The sequence below is a fragment of the Mastigoproctus giganteus genome, chromosome 9 (genome assembly GCF_048544385.1).
Source record: "Mastigoproctus giganteus isolate SK-2022 chromosome 9, ASM4854438v1, whole genome shotgun sequence".
In the NCBI taxonomy this organism is placed as follows: Eukaryota; Metazoa; Arthropoda; class Arachnida; order Uropygi; family Thelyphonidae; genus Mastigoproctus; species Mastigoproctus giganteus.
In genome coordinates, this window is record NC_143583.1 from 93185728 (window position 1) to 93202976 (window position 17249).

Here is a 17249-nt window from a genome sequence, read left to right on the forward strand (position 1 = left end):
GGAGCTGGTTGCAAGAATCGCAGTAGCTGCCGAAGAAATTCGAAATTCGCCTGGAGTATTCCAGAATGTTCCGATGTCCATGCGTCGGAGATGTGAGGCGTGCATTGTAGCCCGTGGAAGAAACTTCGAACACTTACTTTAATCCATGTACCTTTTGCTTCTTTTCATGTATTATTAAAACGATTTCTCACTTACGGTCTCTTTTCTTTATGGTGCTTCTGTGTACAACACTGCTTCAGGAAAGCATTTCCGACCCCACATTGCTATATGATTTCGAGTTGTCAAGATGTACCCTACCCCTCTTAGAAGTTCTGAAACGTTTAACTGAAACACCCTGTATATAGTGAATATATATATATATATATATTAAATATATTATAGTAAATAAATAAAGATATATATATATATATGGAGATATGTGAATGTATCCCCAATTCACAAAGGGGGATCAAAGGGTGACAGAAGTAATGGCAGACCTGTCAGTTTAGTAAATAAATAAAGAATTTCAATCACCTAACTCAAGTGTCCAGGAAGAAATACTTTGAAGATTCGGAGCCCTATATACCTAGAATACTAGATCTACAGACAGCTTAAAGTGTATGTTAGAAACGATTTCTCAAAATTTTGTATGCAGCAATAAGTTTTATACATATACTGTAATTTATTAAAACATAGTATGATGCACAGTGGCGTAGCTACCATGTAGGCAGGCAAGGCAATTGCCTCCAGGCCCTTTGGGGGCCTGGCATCTTTGGCTGTCTCCTCTTTTTGCAATTTTCATTAATTAAGTAGGGGCTCGAATGTGTTCTTTGCCTCCGGGCCCGAAAAAGGGTAGCTACACTACTGATGATGCATATTAAAATGAATATGCACCCTTTGTAAGAACTGTAAAAACATTAATAACCATAAAATAAATTTTTTTTTGAAGTTACAAATTTAGGAATATTGGGAAGTGTAACTGATTTAAGACCTCCCCCAAACACAAACTTTTTAAAAAGGCTTATTATTTAAGGGTACATGTAGAACTCCAGTAATCCAAAATTTAAATTATTGCTTTTATTTTATCCCCAAATTTTGCTCAAAGAAATGGACAAATTTCACTGTAAGAAACAAAAGTATCACATGATTTTGCTAATACAAAGGTATTATGAATCAGTCAAAGAATAAATTTCATCCAGGACACTTCTGCATACAAACCACACTTCACTGTTAAAAAAAAAAAAAAAAAAAAAAAAAAATTACAAATGCACATAATATAAATTGCTTCAAATAAAACTTTATGCAATTATCAATTTGTAATTTTCTTTTCTTTCAATAGAATTTTTATGCATTTACATCAGTGTGGTTGGTGTTAAATAGAAGTGGCACAGATAATTATTATTATTAGCCACATGGTACAAGGAAGCCAAGCTTATGCTGCACCAGCCAAAAAAAAAAAAAATTCCGAGTTACCTCCTGAGAGAGAGAGAGAGAGAGAGAGAGAGAGAAGTACAAAGGAATCACCAAGAAAGAGAAGAATGATGATATCCAGCTCAGGACCCTGGGTTTGCCAAGCCCATACTCACCAGATGTGAGCCCCCCCCCCCCTTAATGATACAACAAAGTGCTTTGCTTTCTTTCTCTAGCATTATTTGCAACTATTAATTAATACTAATAATGCTTATTAGTCCAAGGTAAGATATAGCATTATATTTAATTTCAGATAGAAAATATTTATAAAATTCATGCTTTCAAGTCCACATACATCCAACAGGTGCAAGTGTCAAGGGGCCAACTGGCGATTACAAACCCCTTTACTCTTTTACTTACATATTTCTATCTCCAAGGTGGGTCCATTATTCTGACACCCTCCTCTTCACTCCCTTACCCATCCCCAAACTATACTTGATGTCACATTTTTGTTGTTTGCGGTGAAATTGAATAGAAATTTCTGAAAAGTGAAGTGGGAAAATTAAAGAAAACAGTTCTGGCTCTCTAGATAGAGTAAAAATTATAGAATTAACTTGCTGAACCCAGTTGGGGTGTGGACGCACCCCACCGAACCAAAATACGGTAAAAAAAGAGAGATAATCCTGCACTTTAGTGTCGTGAGTCACTGTCAGCCCGCAAGTTAATCCCAGCGGAATTACTTAACATGTACAGGTCACCGTTGAAAAAAAGCCGTGAAGTAGGGTTGAATTTGAAAGTGTCTGCAATTCTGCCCAGACACGATAGGAGGGAGTATATGATGAGAGCCTTGTCGATCAATTCGGCCCTGGAAAGATTGTGCAAGGCTCAAGGGGTAGAATTTTTTTCAGCCTGGACTGTACTTGTTAACAGGAGAGATTGCTTCTACAGGGATGGAATACACTTAAATAGAAAGGGTGCAAGAATATTTGCTGATGCTATCGAGGCAGTGTTAGGTGGGTCGGAAAACTGCTAGATTGGGGGAGGGAAAGACTAATAGATTAACAGTAGCCACTGGCAGAGGTGAAAGAGATTCTTGCACTGCTTCTATTGGAATGAGCAGAAGCCTGAAAAACAATATGCAGGATATTTCAGAGACTGCTGGAAGTCATTGCAGTACAAGTAAACACATGGGTTGTGTTAGGGTAGCTAAGAATAGAAGCAGGTGCATGTATACTTGCGTGTACACCAATGCTAGGAGTTTAGTAAATAAATTTGATGAATTTGAGGTTTTGCTCAAAACATCAAAGGCAGATATTGTTGAGATATCAGAGACATTGTGTCAAACAGATATAAGGAATGCAGAACTGCAATTTGGGGAGTACAACGTCTATAGACAGGATAGGAAGGGAGGAGGGGTTATGCTATTAGTTAAAAAACACATAAAATCCAAGGAAGTGAAGCCAGTCGACATCGATGGACAGGGCAGTGTCGAGTCAGTTTGGTGTGACATAAGCATGGGTAAATCAAAATTGAGAGTAGGAGTGTGCTATAGGCCTAATGACTCTGATGAGTATAATAAGATACTGTACAGGGAAATAGAATGGGCCAGTAAATAAGAGAGTCTTATAATGGGGGATTTTAATTTCCCAGATATTGACGAATTTGTGGATTGGTCACTCACACACTAGCAAGGCTTTTTTGGATTTATTGGATGATTGTTTTCTACACCAGCATGTTCGGGAGGCAACTAGAGGGAGTAATACTCTTGATCTGATTATCAGTAGTGATTCTTCATGCATTAAGAATCTGCAGATAAAGGAACCACTAGGTGGCAGTGATCACAGTGTGCTGAAGTGGGATTTACTCAAGGAGGTAACTACCATCGGAAGTAAAGGGAAGGGTTTTTGCTTTCGTAAAGGCGACTATGATGGGCTGAGACAGTATTTAAATTCTATACAGTGGGACCAACTGATGATGTTACCAACAGCAAATTCAAAATGGGAAGCATTCAAGGAACTAATCTTGGAAGCTACCAGGCTTTACATACCAACCAAGAAATATTGTTCAAGGTTCAGGCCTAAATGGTTGTCAGATGAACTAATGAGACATATGGCAGAGAAGAAAAATGCATGGGATACATACAAATTAATGGGTGACATGGAAGCCTATGATAGATATAAGTTGGTCTGTAACCAAGTCACAAAGGAGATTAGGCAGGCAAAGGCAGATTATGAGAAATCCTTGGCAAAGGATGCAAAGAAAAACAGAAAAGAGTTCTTTACCTATTTAAACTCAAGAAGGAAAGAGATGAATCAGATTGGTCCACTGGATGTTGATGGTTCAACAGTTGAGGATCCTGCTCAGGTGGCTAACAATCTAAACGAGTATTTTGCATCTACATTCACACGAGGAGTTATTCAGGAAGGGGAATGTCGTAGGTGAAGTAAACATTGGCAGTGAGCTAGATGATTTTTTAATAACTGAGAGGAAAGTGGAGGAGAAATTGTTGAGGATAAACATAAAAAAGGCACCCGGGGTGGATGGGATCTATCCAGTTATATTAAAGGAGGCAGCAAAGGAAGTAAGCAAACCCCTAGCCATAATTATGAGAGCTTTTTTGGACTCAGGGGAGGTACCCATAGACTGGAGATGTGCAAATGTAACCCAAATTCACAAAGGAGGATCAAAGGCTGACACAAGTAATTATAGACCTGTTAGTTTAACTTCGGTTCCAGGAAAATTAATGGAGGCACTGGTTAAAGAAGCACTGCAGGATCATCTGGACAAGAATTCAGTTATAGCTCAGACACAGCATGGTTTTGTTAAGGGCAGGTCTTGTCTGACCAATTTGATTGGATACTATGATGTAGTCACAAAAGAACTGGATGCAGGGAATAACTTTGATATTATATATTTGGATCTTAGAAAGGCTTTTGATACTGTTGCACATGGAAGACTGCTGCACAAATTGGAGTAGTGTGGCATTGGAGGCAAATTGCTGCTATGGATAAAGGGATGGTTGAGTGGCAGAAGACAGAGAGTGGTAATCAATGGACACTGCTCAACGTGGACTAATGTTATTAGTGGAGTTCTTCAGGGTTCAGTGTTGGGTCCACTGTTGTTTTCTGTATTTATAAATGATATAGATGATGGTATATCAAGCTTAATGTCCAAGTTTGCAGACGATACAAAGGTTGGCAGGGTTGTTAAGGACACTACTGATGCTATGCTGCTGCAACAGGATCTGGAAAGGTTGAGCAGATGGGCTGAGAGGTGGCAAATGAAGCTTAACATTGACAAATGTAAAGTACTACATATGGGAAACAGTAACCCCAGATCACCGTATCAACTCTGTGGTACTACGCTGACAGTGGTAGAGAATGAAAAGGACCTGGAGGTAATCGTGCAGGCAGATATGAAGTTCTCTGAGCAGTGCAGACGAGCTGCAAGAGTAGCTCATGGTGTCTTGTCAATGATATACAGGAATTTTTCTAGCAGGGATAGGGATGTGATTATTCCTTTGTATAAGGTATTGGTCAGGCCACACCTTGAGTACTGTATACAGGTCTGGAGGCCTCATTTCAAGAAGGATGTAGAGCTGCTGGAACGAGTACAGAGAAGGGCAACAAGATTAGTGAATGGAACAAAGGGTTGCTCTTACGAAGAAAGGCTTAAGTTTTGTAAATTACAGAGTCTGGAGACTAGGCATCGGCGAGGTGATCTGATAGAGGTGTATAAGGCTTTGAATGGCTTGAGCATGCTCAATGCCGATGGGATTCTTCCTCTTGCTCAGAATAATCACCTGAGAGGGCATAAATTCAAATTGAGGAAGGACGGAAGTCGGATAGATGTGCGGAAATTTGCCTTTAGCCAGCGGGTAGTTGGTTTGTGGAATAGACTTCCATCACTTGTTGTTGAAGTTGATAGCCTAAACAAATTTAAGGCTCAGCTGGACAGGTATTTCGAACGAACGGAGGGGTAAAATGGGAGTAGTGGTTGTGCTTTTTTTTTTTTTTTTTGGCTGATGCTGAATAAGCTTGCTTTCTTGCATCATATGCCTCTACTAATGCTAAAGGCACCGCTACTCTGACGGGCATTTCCGACTTGCTGAGCATGCACGACATTAACTCTATCTTCCGGTTGCCGCTGTATCTGCCAGTCTGAGCTGGGGATTGTCACGGAGCACGTGCGACATCCTCCGTATCAACCAGTCTACATATTCTGACAAGGCAGTTCCGACTTGACTGAGCATGCGCGGCACTCACTTTATTTGCCGGGGTGTATGCTAGCAACGTACTCGCAGTAATTATTTTTTCGTTTTCAGAAAGAATAAAAACAATTTCCTGACTACAAGAATTTGATAATAAAAAAAAAAAAAAAAAAATAGTTATAAAAACAATAATGGACAAACCTATATATTTTTTTTCGTTTTCACAAAGAATAAACAATTTCCTGACTACATCAGAATTTGATTATAAAAATAAAAATAGATAGTTATAAAAACGATAATGGAAATAGGTAATTATTATTTTCATATATTTTTATTGCCTGAAAATAATAATATAAGTATATTTTGTGATTATTTGTGAATTATTACACTTGTGAAAAGGTGAATTAAATTAAACATACATATACAGTACTGTAGTACTTAATGCTATAGATCCAATGATTTTAAATTTCTATTTATATATTCACATGTATATATATATATATATTAAACATTCCAAAAAATATGGTAGTACATTTGTTAAAAACCATTTCAAGTGACAATAAACTGAACATGTGCCATGAAGATGCATTATTTTAATTGAATTTTCCTCCCTTTTGCCGACGCGAAATCAATAATTTTATCCTGATTTACGTTTCGTGCACCGTGAGTTTCAATGGATACAATTCATATATTGGTTAGTCGTTCTTATCCAGTTGTTAATCTAAGGTGATTTTTAAACCAAGTTGAGTTTACTCGAGGGCCTTTCACGCTACTATTACAGGCAGGGTAAGAAAAATTTGGATAAGTTTCGATAACACAATACTCCTGAATCAATTGGTGAAGATACACGTGTATATAAATACATATATAGATAGAAAGTTAAAATCATTGGATCTATATAATTAATAAATATGTATTTTATTTAATCTTCTCACAAATGTAATAATTCACAAATATATACAAATAATCACAAAATATACCCATATTATTCTTTTCAGGCAATACAAAATATATTACCTGAAAATAATAATTACCTATTTCCATTATCGTTTTTATAACTATCTACTTTTATTTTTATTATCAAATTCTTATGTATCAGGAAATTGTTTTTTATTCTTCAGAACAGGTGGTAGATGACTTTCATCAACCGGTGAAATACCACCACTTTGCTTATTGGAAGCTTGAAGTGGTGAAACCTATGTTTAGTCTCTAGAGCAAAGTTTCCGGCACCCCCCCCCCCCATACTTCTCCTTCAACCCTTGCACGGTACTAAGTACTATAGGCTTTGATACCTTTCGTGTTTGGGGTTTTCATAAAAAAAAAAAAAAAATTACTGCACGTACGTTGCACATTGCCGGTACAGTATACGTTTATAGTCAGTGTCGCGCATGCTCAGTCAAGTCGGAACTGCCAGTCAGAATACGATTCACGCTAGGTTGGAGCTGGCGGTGACTTGCGGGCTGACCGTGACTCACGATACTAAAGTGCAAGATTACCAAAAAAAAAAAAAAAAAAAAAACTCTTGTCTGTCTCATGGCTTTTGTCTTGGCACAAGCTTTCAAGACAACAGTAGATCCTGGCACGCCTCCGCGCGGCAGGGATGGTTGGACGTTTGACCAGTTGTTGCCGCTTCCTACCTGCTAAATTGTCAGGCGCACGTCAAACATAACATCACATTACAATGCACTTACCGGATATGGCGCAAGCCTCGCCACAAGAAGTACTAATATTGAATACTAATAATGTAGGCAGCCTGCATAGCTTTTTCAGACACGTGAAACTTTCGATTTGTTTTTTGCCTTGTTCTTTAAATTTTTATTTGTATAGATCCTTCTCACTTAATTCAATTATTTTAACCAGCAACAGACTAGTTATTTACATTGCACAATTTGAAAGCTGGTACAAGATGAAAGAAACGAATTACTTTTACCTGAAAATTTAATGCGTATTGTACAAATGCTTTTCCCTTTTGACAGAAATTTCACAAATGACGTAAGTATACATCAAACTCTATTACATTGAGACATCACGACAAAAATTTAAAAATGCATTCTCACACATACACAGAGTAGTAAACGAAGCATGCGTACATATAATACTCCATCAATAGCGCCATCTATAATTCTGCTTGCTTATTTCAACAGTACTTTCTCAGGGAGTATTCCAACTCATCGTCACTCATCATATGGTTACTTTCACTTTCTATCAGTAATGGCGATTTGGGATTGTTTTAGTTCACATTTAGTTATTATTAGTGGAATATTTTTATTAGCACTAACTAGCTTGTATGCAGAGACAACAAACAGTAATCACTTGTCCAATGTGAATACAACTTTTGGTTATTATAATTACGAGGAAATGAAAACTTACCTGTTCACTCTACAAAGTGAGTTTAAAAACTTAGCATCCGTGTATAGCATAGGAAAAAGCGTGAACAAGCGAGACATTTGGGTCATAAAAATTGGAACGGATCTGAACAACAGAAAACTTGGGAAACCTCTTTTCAAATATGTGGCAAATATTCACGGAAATGAAGCCCTTGGAAGACAATTGTTGTTGTTCTTGGCAGAATATATGCTGAAAAATTACGGCATCGAAGATCGCATTACTAAGCTTATTAATACAACCGAAATTCATTTATTACCATCTTTGAATCCAGATGGATTTGAAGTAGCAAAAGAAAATGACTGCCTTGGCGCATCTGTTTCTTCAGGGAGAGAAAATGCTAATGGTGTGGATTTGAATCGTAACTTTCCTGATCAGTTTGAACATCTCAACGAGAGCGCACTTATTACAGGACGTCAACCAGAGACCATGGCTGCAATGACATGGATTGTGTCTAATTCCTTCGTTTTATCTGCTGCCTTACATGGAGGATCTTTAGTAGCTAGTTATCCTTTTGATGATTCTAAATACCACAAAGTTTCAGGTTATAAAAGTGCTTCACCAGATAATGCCATCTTTGAATATTTAGCTCACCAGTATGCAAATACTCACCCTTTCATGAGTAATGGTCATATTTGTCTCGATGATTATTTTACGGATGGCATCACGAATGGAGCAGAATGGTATGACGTTCAAGGTAAGATATAGCATTATATTTAATTTCAGATTAATATATTTCGAAAATTCATGTTTTCGAGTCCACATACTTCCAACAGATGCAAGTGTCAAGGAGCCATCCGGCGATTATCATCATACATGTTGGGATAAGCAATGGGCATCCCTCTGTGAAATGAAGTTGATGCTGAAAAAAAAAAAAAAAAAAAAACAACAACGGACGAAACATACACTCAGACTAATCATCTAGTATATTTATTATTCATGCGTCATATCATCATTTATATTTTTGAGGTTTCAAAAGTATAACGTTTTTCCTGGTGCCTTAACTCTAATGACAACATCAGTATTTTATAGCTTAATAGGAACAAACAGTTTAAAATGTTATCAATGTGTATGGCATTTGCTTATTTTTTATCTGCTCTATAATTTTTTGATGGAAAATAGTGGAGCCACTGGCTAAAGAAGTAATGCAAGATCATCTGGAGGAAGGCTTCAGTTCTGCAAATTGCAGTGTCTGGAGATTAGGCACCAGCAGGGGTGATCTGATTGAGGTGTTTAAAACCCCAAATGGATTTTTAAGCTGAGTGTGAATGGCATTCTTCCTCTTGCTAAGAATATACATGAGGGGGCAATAAATTTAAATTGAGGAAGGATAGTTGCCAGACAGATGTGTGGAAGTTTGCCTTCAGCCAGAAGGTGCTTGATTTTTGGAACAGGTTTCTATATGTTGTGTACATGGATGTTTTGAATAAATTCAAGGAAGAACTAGACAAATTCATGGAAGTTATGAATGGATGACTATTAATTTTAAAAACCTGAGACAGCTGCGAGAGCAGCTGTTTCAAAGCTTATTGGCTTTTCATCTGCTAGTGGGTGATTTTTGTTAGTGAATGTGTACCAAACTGTGAATGATGTATTTTCTTAAGTGAATAACCAAGTAGCATATGGAAGTAAAACTTCTATTTTAAAAATATAACTGTTATGTTTACCTTTAACCCTTAGAACTGGGCCACACTTTCCCTCTGCAGTATAGTACTGTAGGATTGCAGTGGTATTTCACCACAGTATTTGAAATAAAATCAAAAAAATTTATGCATTACTTGCATATGAATTGCTTTTATTAAGTTTGATTTTATGTCAATTAATGAGTTGAAATACCCCTGCAATCCTATAGTACTGTGCTGTGTAGGGCAAATGCATCCAGCCAGGGGTTAAAGATAAATATAATTGTTCCATTTTTAAAATGGAAGTTTTAACTTTCATACATTGCTTGGCTATTCATTTAGACAAAATACCTTATTCACAGTTTGAGATATGTTCAGTAATTGAAGTCATTTACCAGATGATGAGAAACCAGTAAGCAGCTTTAAAAATGCTGTCCTGGTGATGTGTCAGCTTTTTTTAAATAAAAAAGCTATTCAGGTGATGGTATTCAACTTTAAAAAGATATTAGCAATTTAGGCAGAACTGTGGATAATAGTATTTGTCTTTCTAAATTGAACATAAGCCCAAGCCTTAGCTCCAAGTATCTGGTCCTCGATTGTCAGTGGGAGCAGAAAGAAGTCTCTCCATGATTGAAATTACATGCAGGTAACATATGAATTTTTATTTTATTTCAACTGCCACATTGGAATATTCCTGCATTTGTATAGAACAGTATTTGTCTCTGAGTTGAATATAAGCTTAAGCCTTAAGGCTGAATACTCTGCCTCCGTCCTCAATTACAACAGAAAGATTAGCGGTGAAGAATATAAATTTTATATGTTTTCAATTACTGAATTGGAATATCCCTTTCAACCCTGTAGTATTTTAATATATAGGGCAAACACAGCCCAGTTCTGGAAGTTAAAGGTAAATTTATTGATAGTTATGGTGGTTAAATGGAAGTTTTACTTCCATATGTCACTTGGCTATTCACTTAGAGAAAATACATTATTCCCAGTTTGACATTAACGTGTTAATAGAGACCATCTATCAGCTGATGATGAAAAGTCAGGATAAGATAAGAAGCTAAGAAAAGCTTCTATAAAGCTTCAATGGAGCTCTCTTAGTGAATGTCACAGATTTTTAAATATATAGAAAATTCATCTTTTTATGAAGCTGCACAATTTAAAAAATATATGAGCAACTTGGCAGATGAATGGTATTTGACTCCAAATTGAACGTAAGCCAGGACTTGAGGTCAGATCCTCTGCTGTAATATTCATTGGGAGCAGAAAATTCAATTTCCATCATGGGTGAGTCTCACGATGAAAATTGAATGTAGTGAAGCAGAAAGCAAACATATATGTGTAAATCTTCTTTATCCATTGGGCTCCGAATCCTGGATTGCCATTTTGAAATAGAGCGGGCCACACCCTGAAGAGATTCAATTTACCAAGGAGTAAATTAGCAAAATCAAGTTGAACAGTTCATTTAAATGTCATAAATAACATCACATAAATATAATAAAAAAATGAATGCACATGGATTTCAGTTGACATGACTTCTCATGTGTACATGCATTTGAGGTGACCAGTGTCAACTAAATGCATGTACTTCTGAACTGATTATGCTGCATCAGGCCTATTAAAAAAGTAATATGGGCATGAAACTGACCTCAAGATTTAAATTATTTCTTGATAAACTGATGTATGGTTCACCCTGTGGAATTTGGCCTTCTTTACTGAAAAATATTTGTCATAGTTTTGTTCACTGCATGGGTAACTTTACCTATAGGTGATGTGCTATTATTATTATTGTTAATGGCAACTTGCTTTGCTTTGCTTCTCCCTTAGTACTTTGCATAGCTGCTTGGCAGTAATGTATTCTATTATCAGATGTGCTCTAAATACTGTATAAGGTCAAAAATCTAGCAAATGTTAAGTGCCAGTGTTGTTAGCTTTATGAGATTCTACTGCACTATTTTTTTTTAGATGAAACGTGATAACATAGTGTGATATACATGACTGTATTTTGTTCCTCTATATTTTTCTTCATTTTGAGGTTGTCAGACATTCTCTCAGATATGCCAGACAAGCTGTACTTGCTACCTGGGAGTCTAAAACACTGATATTCGGGTGACACTCAAGTCAAGTGGACCCAATTTCGGCGAAGACCGGACGGTCTGTGACAGCCAAATCCTCTGCTTGCACCTTCACAATGGTGGGACTGTTAGTAATCCTGGGTATAACCTCCATGCACAAGTACATGGTGGGTGACCACCCAGGTGTGAACCAACGTAAGCAGGGGTCGAGGTGTGGCGCCCACACCACATGCAGAAACGCCGCCCCTCTTCTAGAAAAATCCCAAAACTGACAAAATATTTACATCCGTGATTTCTGATGTACATGTGCATTTGAAGTGACCAGTGTCAACTAAATGCACGTGCTGTGCTACTGCGCTTCTGAATATTATAATTGTAAGCAACTTAACTGTGAAAGTTGCACAGTTTTTTTTTTATGAAAACCCCGGACACAAGAGGTATTAGAACCTATAGTACTTAGTACCATGGTTTAACTGTGCAGTAGTTTGAATTAATCAGCAACTCCATCAAGCTAGCTACTTGCTTTGATCCTTATGACCCTGAAGTCTGGATTCATGATAAGGTGTATAGAAAAGTATTTTGGACTTGTTGACATCAAACCATATATATATATATATATATATATATATATATATCTGATAACCTTAAATGTAATTTTTTACTTGTTTGTCTAATAGATACCCAGGAGCTCACATCTGGTAAGTACGGGCTTGGGTCCTGAGATGGATATCATCATCCTATCGAGGCAGTGTTAGGTGGGTCGGAAAACTGCTAGATTGGGGGAGGGAAAGACTAATAGATTAACAGTAGCCACTGGCAGAGGTGAAAGTGATTCTTGCACAGCTTCTATTGGAATGAGCAGCAGCCTGGAAAAACAAGATGCAGGGTATTTCAGAGACTGTTGGGAGCCATTGCGGTACAAGTAAACACATGGGTTGTGTTAGGGTAGCTAAGAATAGGAATAGGTGCATGTATACTTGCATGTACACCAATGCTAGGAGTTTGTAAATAAATTTGATGAATTTGAGGTATTGCTCAGAACATCAAAGGCAGATATTGTTGGGATATCAGAGACGTGGTGTCACACAGATATAAGGAATGCAGAACTGGAATTTGGGCAGGACAGTGTGTACAGGAAGGATAGACAAGATAGGAAGGAAGGAGGGGTTATACTATTAGTTAAGAAACACACAAAATCCAAGGAAGTGAAGCCAGTCAACATCGCTGGACAGTGTAGTATCGAGTCAGTTTGGTGTGCCATAAGCATTGGGAGATCCAAATTGAGAGTAGGAGTGGGTTATAGGCCTAATGACTCTGATGAGTATAATAAGGAACTGTATAGGGAAATAGAGTGGGCCAGTAAATCAGAGAGTCTTATAATGGGGGATTTTAATTTCCCAGATATTGACTGGAACTTGTGGGTTGGTCACTCACACACTAGCAAGGCTTTTGTGGATTTATTGGATGATTGTTTTCTACATCAGCATGTTTGGGAGGCAGCTAGATGGAGTAATACCCTTGATCTGATTATCAGTAGTGATTCTTCATGCATTAAGAATTTGCAGATAAAGAACCACTAAGTGATCACAGTGTGCCGAAGTGGGATTTACTCAAAGAGGTAACTACCATCAGGGATAAAGGGAAGGGTTTTTGCTTTCGTAAAGGTGACTATGGTGGTCTGAGACAGTATTTAAATTCTATACGGTGGGACCAACTGATGATGTTACCAACAGCAAATTCAAAATGAGAAGCATTCAGAGAATTTATCTTGGAAGCTACTAGGTTTTACATACCAACTAAGAAGTATTGTTGAAGGTTTATGCCTAAATGGATGTCAGATGAACTAATGAGACATGTGGCAGAGAAGAAAAATGAATGGGATACATATAAATTAATGGGTGACATGGAAGCCTATGATAGATATAAGCTGGTATGTAAACAAGTCACAAAGGTGATTAGGCATGAGAAATCCTTGGCAAAGAATGCAAAGAAAAACAACAAAGAGTTTTTTACCTATGTAAAGAACTCTTTACGTAGTTCTTTACCTATGTAAAAGAAAGGGATGAATCAGATTGGTCCACTGGATATTGATGGTTCAACTGTAGATGATCCTGCTCAGGTAGCTAACAAACTAAATGAGTATTTTGCATCTACATTCACCCATGAGGAGTTATTCAGGGAGGGGAATGCCAGAGGTGAGTTAAACTCTTGCAGTGAGATGGATGATTTTGTAATAACTAAGAGGAAAGTGGGGGAGAAATTGTTGAAGATAAACATAAAAAAAGGACTCAGGGTGGACGGTATCTATCCAGTTATATTAAATGAGGCAGCAAAGGAAGTAAGCAAACCCTAAGCCATAATTATGAGAGCTTCATAATTATGGACTGGAGATGTGCAAATGTGACCCCAATTCACAAAGGAGGATCAAAGGGCAACACAAATAATTATAGACCTGTTAGTTTAACTTCTGTTCCAGGAAAATTAATTGAGGCACTGGTTAAAGAAGCACTGCAGGTTCATCTAGAAAAGACTTCAGTTATAGCTTGGACACAGCATGGTTTTGTTAAGGGAAAATCTTGCCTGACCAATTTGATTGGATGCTCTGATGTGGTCACAAAGGAACTGGATTCAGGGAATAACTTTGGTATCATATATTTGGATCTTAGAAAGGCTTTTGATACTGCTGCACAAATTGGAGCAGTGTGGCATTGGAGGCAAATTGCTGCTATGGATAAAGGGATGGTTGAGTGGGAGAAGACAGAGAGTGGTAATCAATGAACACTGCTCATCTTGGACTAATGTTATTAGTGGAGTCCCTCAGGGTTCAGTATTGGGTCCATTGTTGTTTTCTGTATTTATAAATGATATTGATGATGATTAGGACATGATACTGCCATGGGGGAGGTCTTTGTGTGTGCACGATGCAAGGAGTGTAAGGAAATCAGGCGACAACTCAGCGTTGTTATGGGCCTATATGAGAGCTTGAAGGACAGGGTGGATGCCCTCGAAGGATTAAAAGTGAGGGGCCCATCAAGCTCTCAGCTGCCCACACCAATGCCAGATCTTGCACTTGGTCATCAAGCAACACAGCGGCAGTCCCCAAGGCAGAATGCGCTGGTCCCAAAGGAACTAGTAGTTGTTGGTGACTCTATTGTCAGGGAAACGGGAAACATGCTTTGTAAAAAGGATATGTGGAACAGGACCAGGGTATATCTGCCAGGGGCAAAGGTTGATGACGTTGTAGAGCGGATATCATCTTTTAAGGGCACAAAAGGTGATATAGTTGACTAATGATATTAGGAGTAGGAGACTGGTGGAATTACTTAACAAGTTCAGATCACTGTTGAAAAAAAGCCGTGAATTAGGGTTGAATTTGAAAGTGTCTGCAATTCTGCCCAGACACGATAGGAGGGAGTATATGATGAGAGCCCTGTCGATCAATTCGGCCCTGGAAAGATTGTGCGAGGCTCAAGGGGTAGAAATTTTTTCAGCCTGGTCTGTACTTGTTAACAGGAGAGACTGCTTCTACAGGGATGGGATACACTTAAATAGAAAGGGTGCAAGAATGTTTGCTGATGCTATCGAGGCAGTGTTAGGTGGGTCGGAAAACTGCAAGATTGGAGGGATACAAGGACTAATAGATTAACAGTAGCCACTGGCAGAGCTGAAAGTGATTCTTGCACTGCTTCTATTGGAATGAGCAGAAGCCTGAAAAACAAGATGCAGGATATTTCAGAGACTGCTGGAAGTCATTGCGGTACAAGTAAACACATGGGTTGTGTTAGGGTAGCTAAGAATAGAAGCAGGTGCATGTATACTTGCGTGTACACCAATGCCAGGAGTTTAGTAAATAAATTTGATGAATTTGAGGTATTGCTCTAAACATCAAAGGCAGATATTGTTGGGATTTCAGAGACGTGGTGTCACACAGATATAAGGAATGCAGAACTGGAATTTGGGGAGTACAATGTCTACAGAAATTATAGGAAGGGAGGAGGGGTTATGCTATTAGTTAAGAAATACATAAAATCCAAGGAAGTGAAGCCAGTCGACATTGCTGGACAGTGCAGTGTCGAGTCAGTTTGGTGTGACATAAGCAGTGGGAGATCAATGAGAGTAGGAGTGTGCTATAGGCCTAATGATTCTGATGAGTATAATAAGAAACTGTACAGGGAAATAGAGTGGGCCAGTAAATCAGAGAGTCTTATAATGGGGGATTTTAATTTCCCAGATATTGACTGGAATTTGGGGGCTGGTCACTCACACACTAGGAAGGCTTTTGTGGATTTATTGGATGATTGTTTTCTATATCAGCATGTTTGGGAGGCAACTAGAGGGAGTAATACTCTTGATTTGATTATCAGTAGTGATTCTTCATGCATCAAGAATCTGCAGATAAATGAACCACTAGGTGGCAGTGATCACAGTGTGCTGAAGTGGGATTTACTCAAAGAAGTAACTACTATTAGGGGTAAAGGGAAGGGTTATTGCTTTCGTAAAGGCAACTACGATGGACTGAGACAGTATTTAAATTCTATACAGTGGGACCAACTGATGATGTTACCAACAGCAAATTCAAAATGGGAAGCATTCAAAGAACTTATCTTGGAAGCTACTAGGCTTTACATACCAACTAAGAAATATTGTTCAAGGTTTAGGCCTAAATGGATGTCAGATGAACTAATGAGACATATGGCAGAGAAGAAAAATGCACGGGATACATGCAAATTAACACGTGACACAGAAGCCTATGATAGATACAAGTTGATCTGTAACCAAGTTACAAAGAAGGTTAGGCAGGCGAAGGCAGATTACGAGAAATCCTTGGCAAGGGATGCAAAGAAAAACAGCAAAGAGTTCTTTACTTATGTAAACTCTAGAAGGAAGGGGATGAATCAGATTGGTCCACTTGATATCGATGGGTCAACTGTTGATGATCCTGCTCAGGTAGCCAACAAACTAAATGAATATTTTGCATCGACATTCACACATGAGGAGTTATTCAGCGAGGGGAATGCCAGAGGTTTATTCAACTCTGGCAGTAAGCTAGAGAATCTTGTAATAACTGAGAGTAAAGTTGAGGAGAAATTGTTGAAGATAAGCACAAGAAAGGCACCTGGGGTGGATGGGATCTATCCAGTTATATTAAAGGAGGCAGCAAATGAAGTAAGCAAACCCCTAGCCATAATTATGAGAGCTTCCTTGGACTCAGGGGAGGTACCCATGGACTGGAGATGTGCAAATGTGACCCCAATTCACAAAGGAGGATCAAAGGCTGACACAAGTAATTATAGACCTGTGAGTTTAACTTCTGTTCCAGGAAAATTAATGGAGGCACTGGTTAAAGAAGCACTGCAGGATCATCTAGACAAGACTTCAGTTATAGCTTGGACACAGCAAGGTTTTGTTAAGGGGAAGTCTTGCCTGACCAATTTGATTGGATACTATGATGCAGTCACAAAAGAACTGGATGCAGGGAATAACTTTGACATCATATATTTGGATCTTAGAAAGGCTTTTGATACTGTTGCACATGGAAGACTGCTGCACAAATTGGAGCAG

At 38.2% G+C, this 17249-nt stretch overlaps 1 protein-coding gene across 1 annotated transcript in view; it reads left to right on the plus strand.

Moving 5' to 3' along the window:
• Nucleotides 1-7681: 7681 nt before the first annotated feature.
• The window catches only part of LOC150080550 (carboxypeptidase D-like), a 297430-nt gene continuing 287862 nt past the window's right edge, over nucleotides 7682-17249 (plus strand). The window contains 1 exon segment of the mRNA XM_090380730.1: nucleotides 7682-8681. Coding sequence (XP_090236856.1) covers nucleotides 7682-8681 — 1000 coding nt within the window.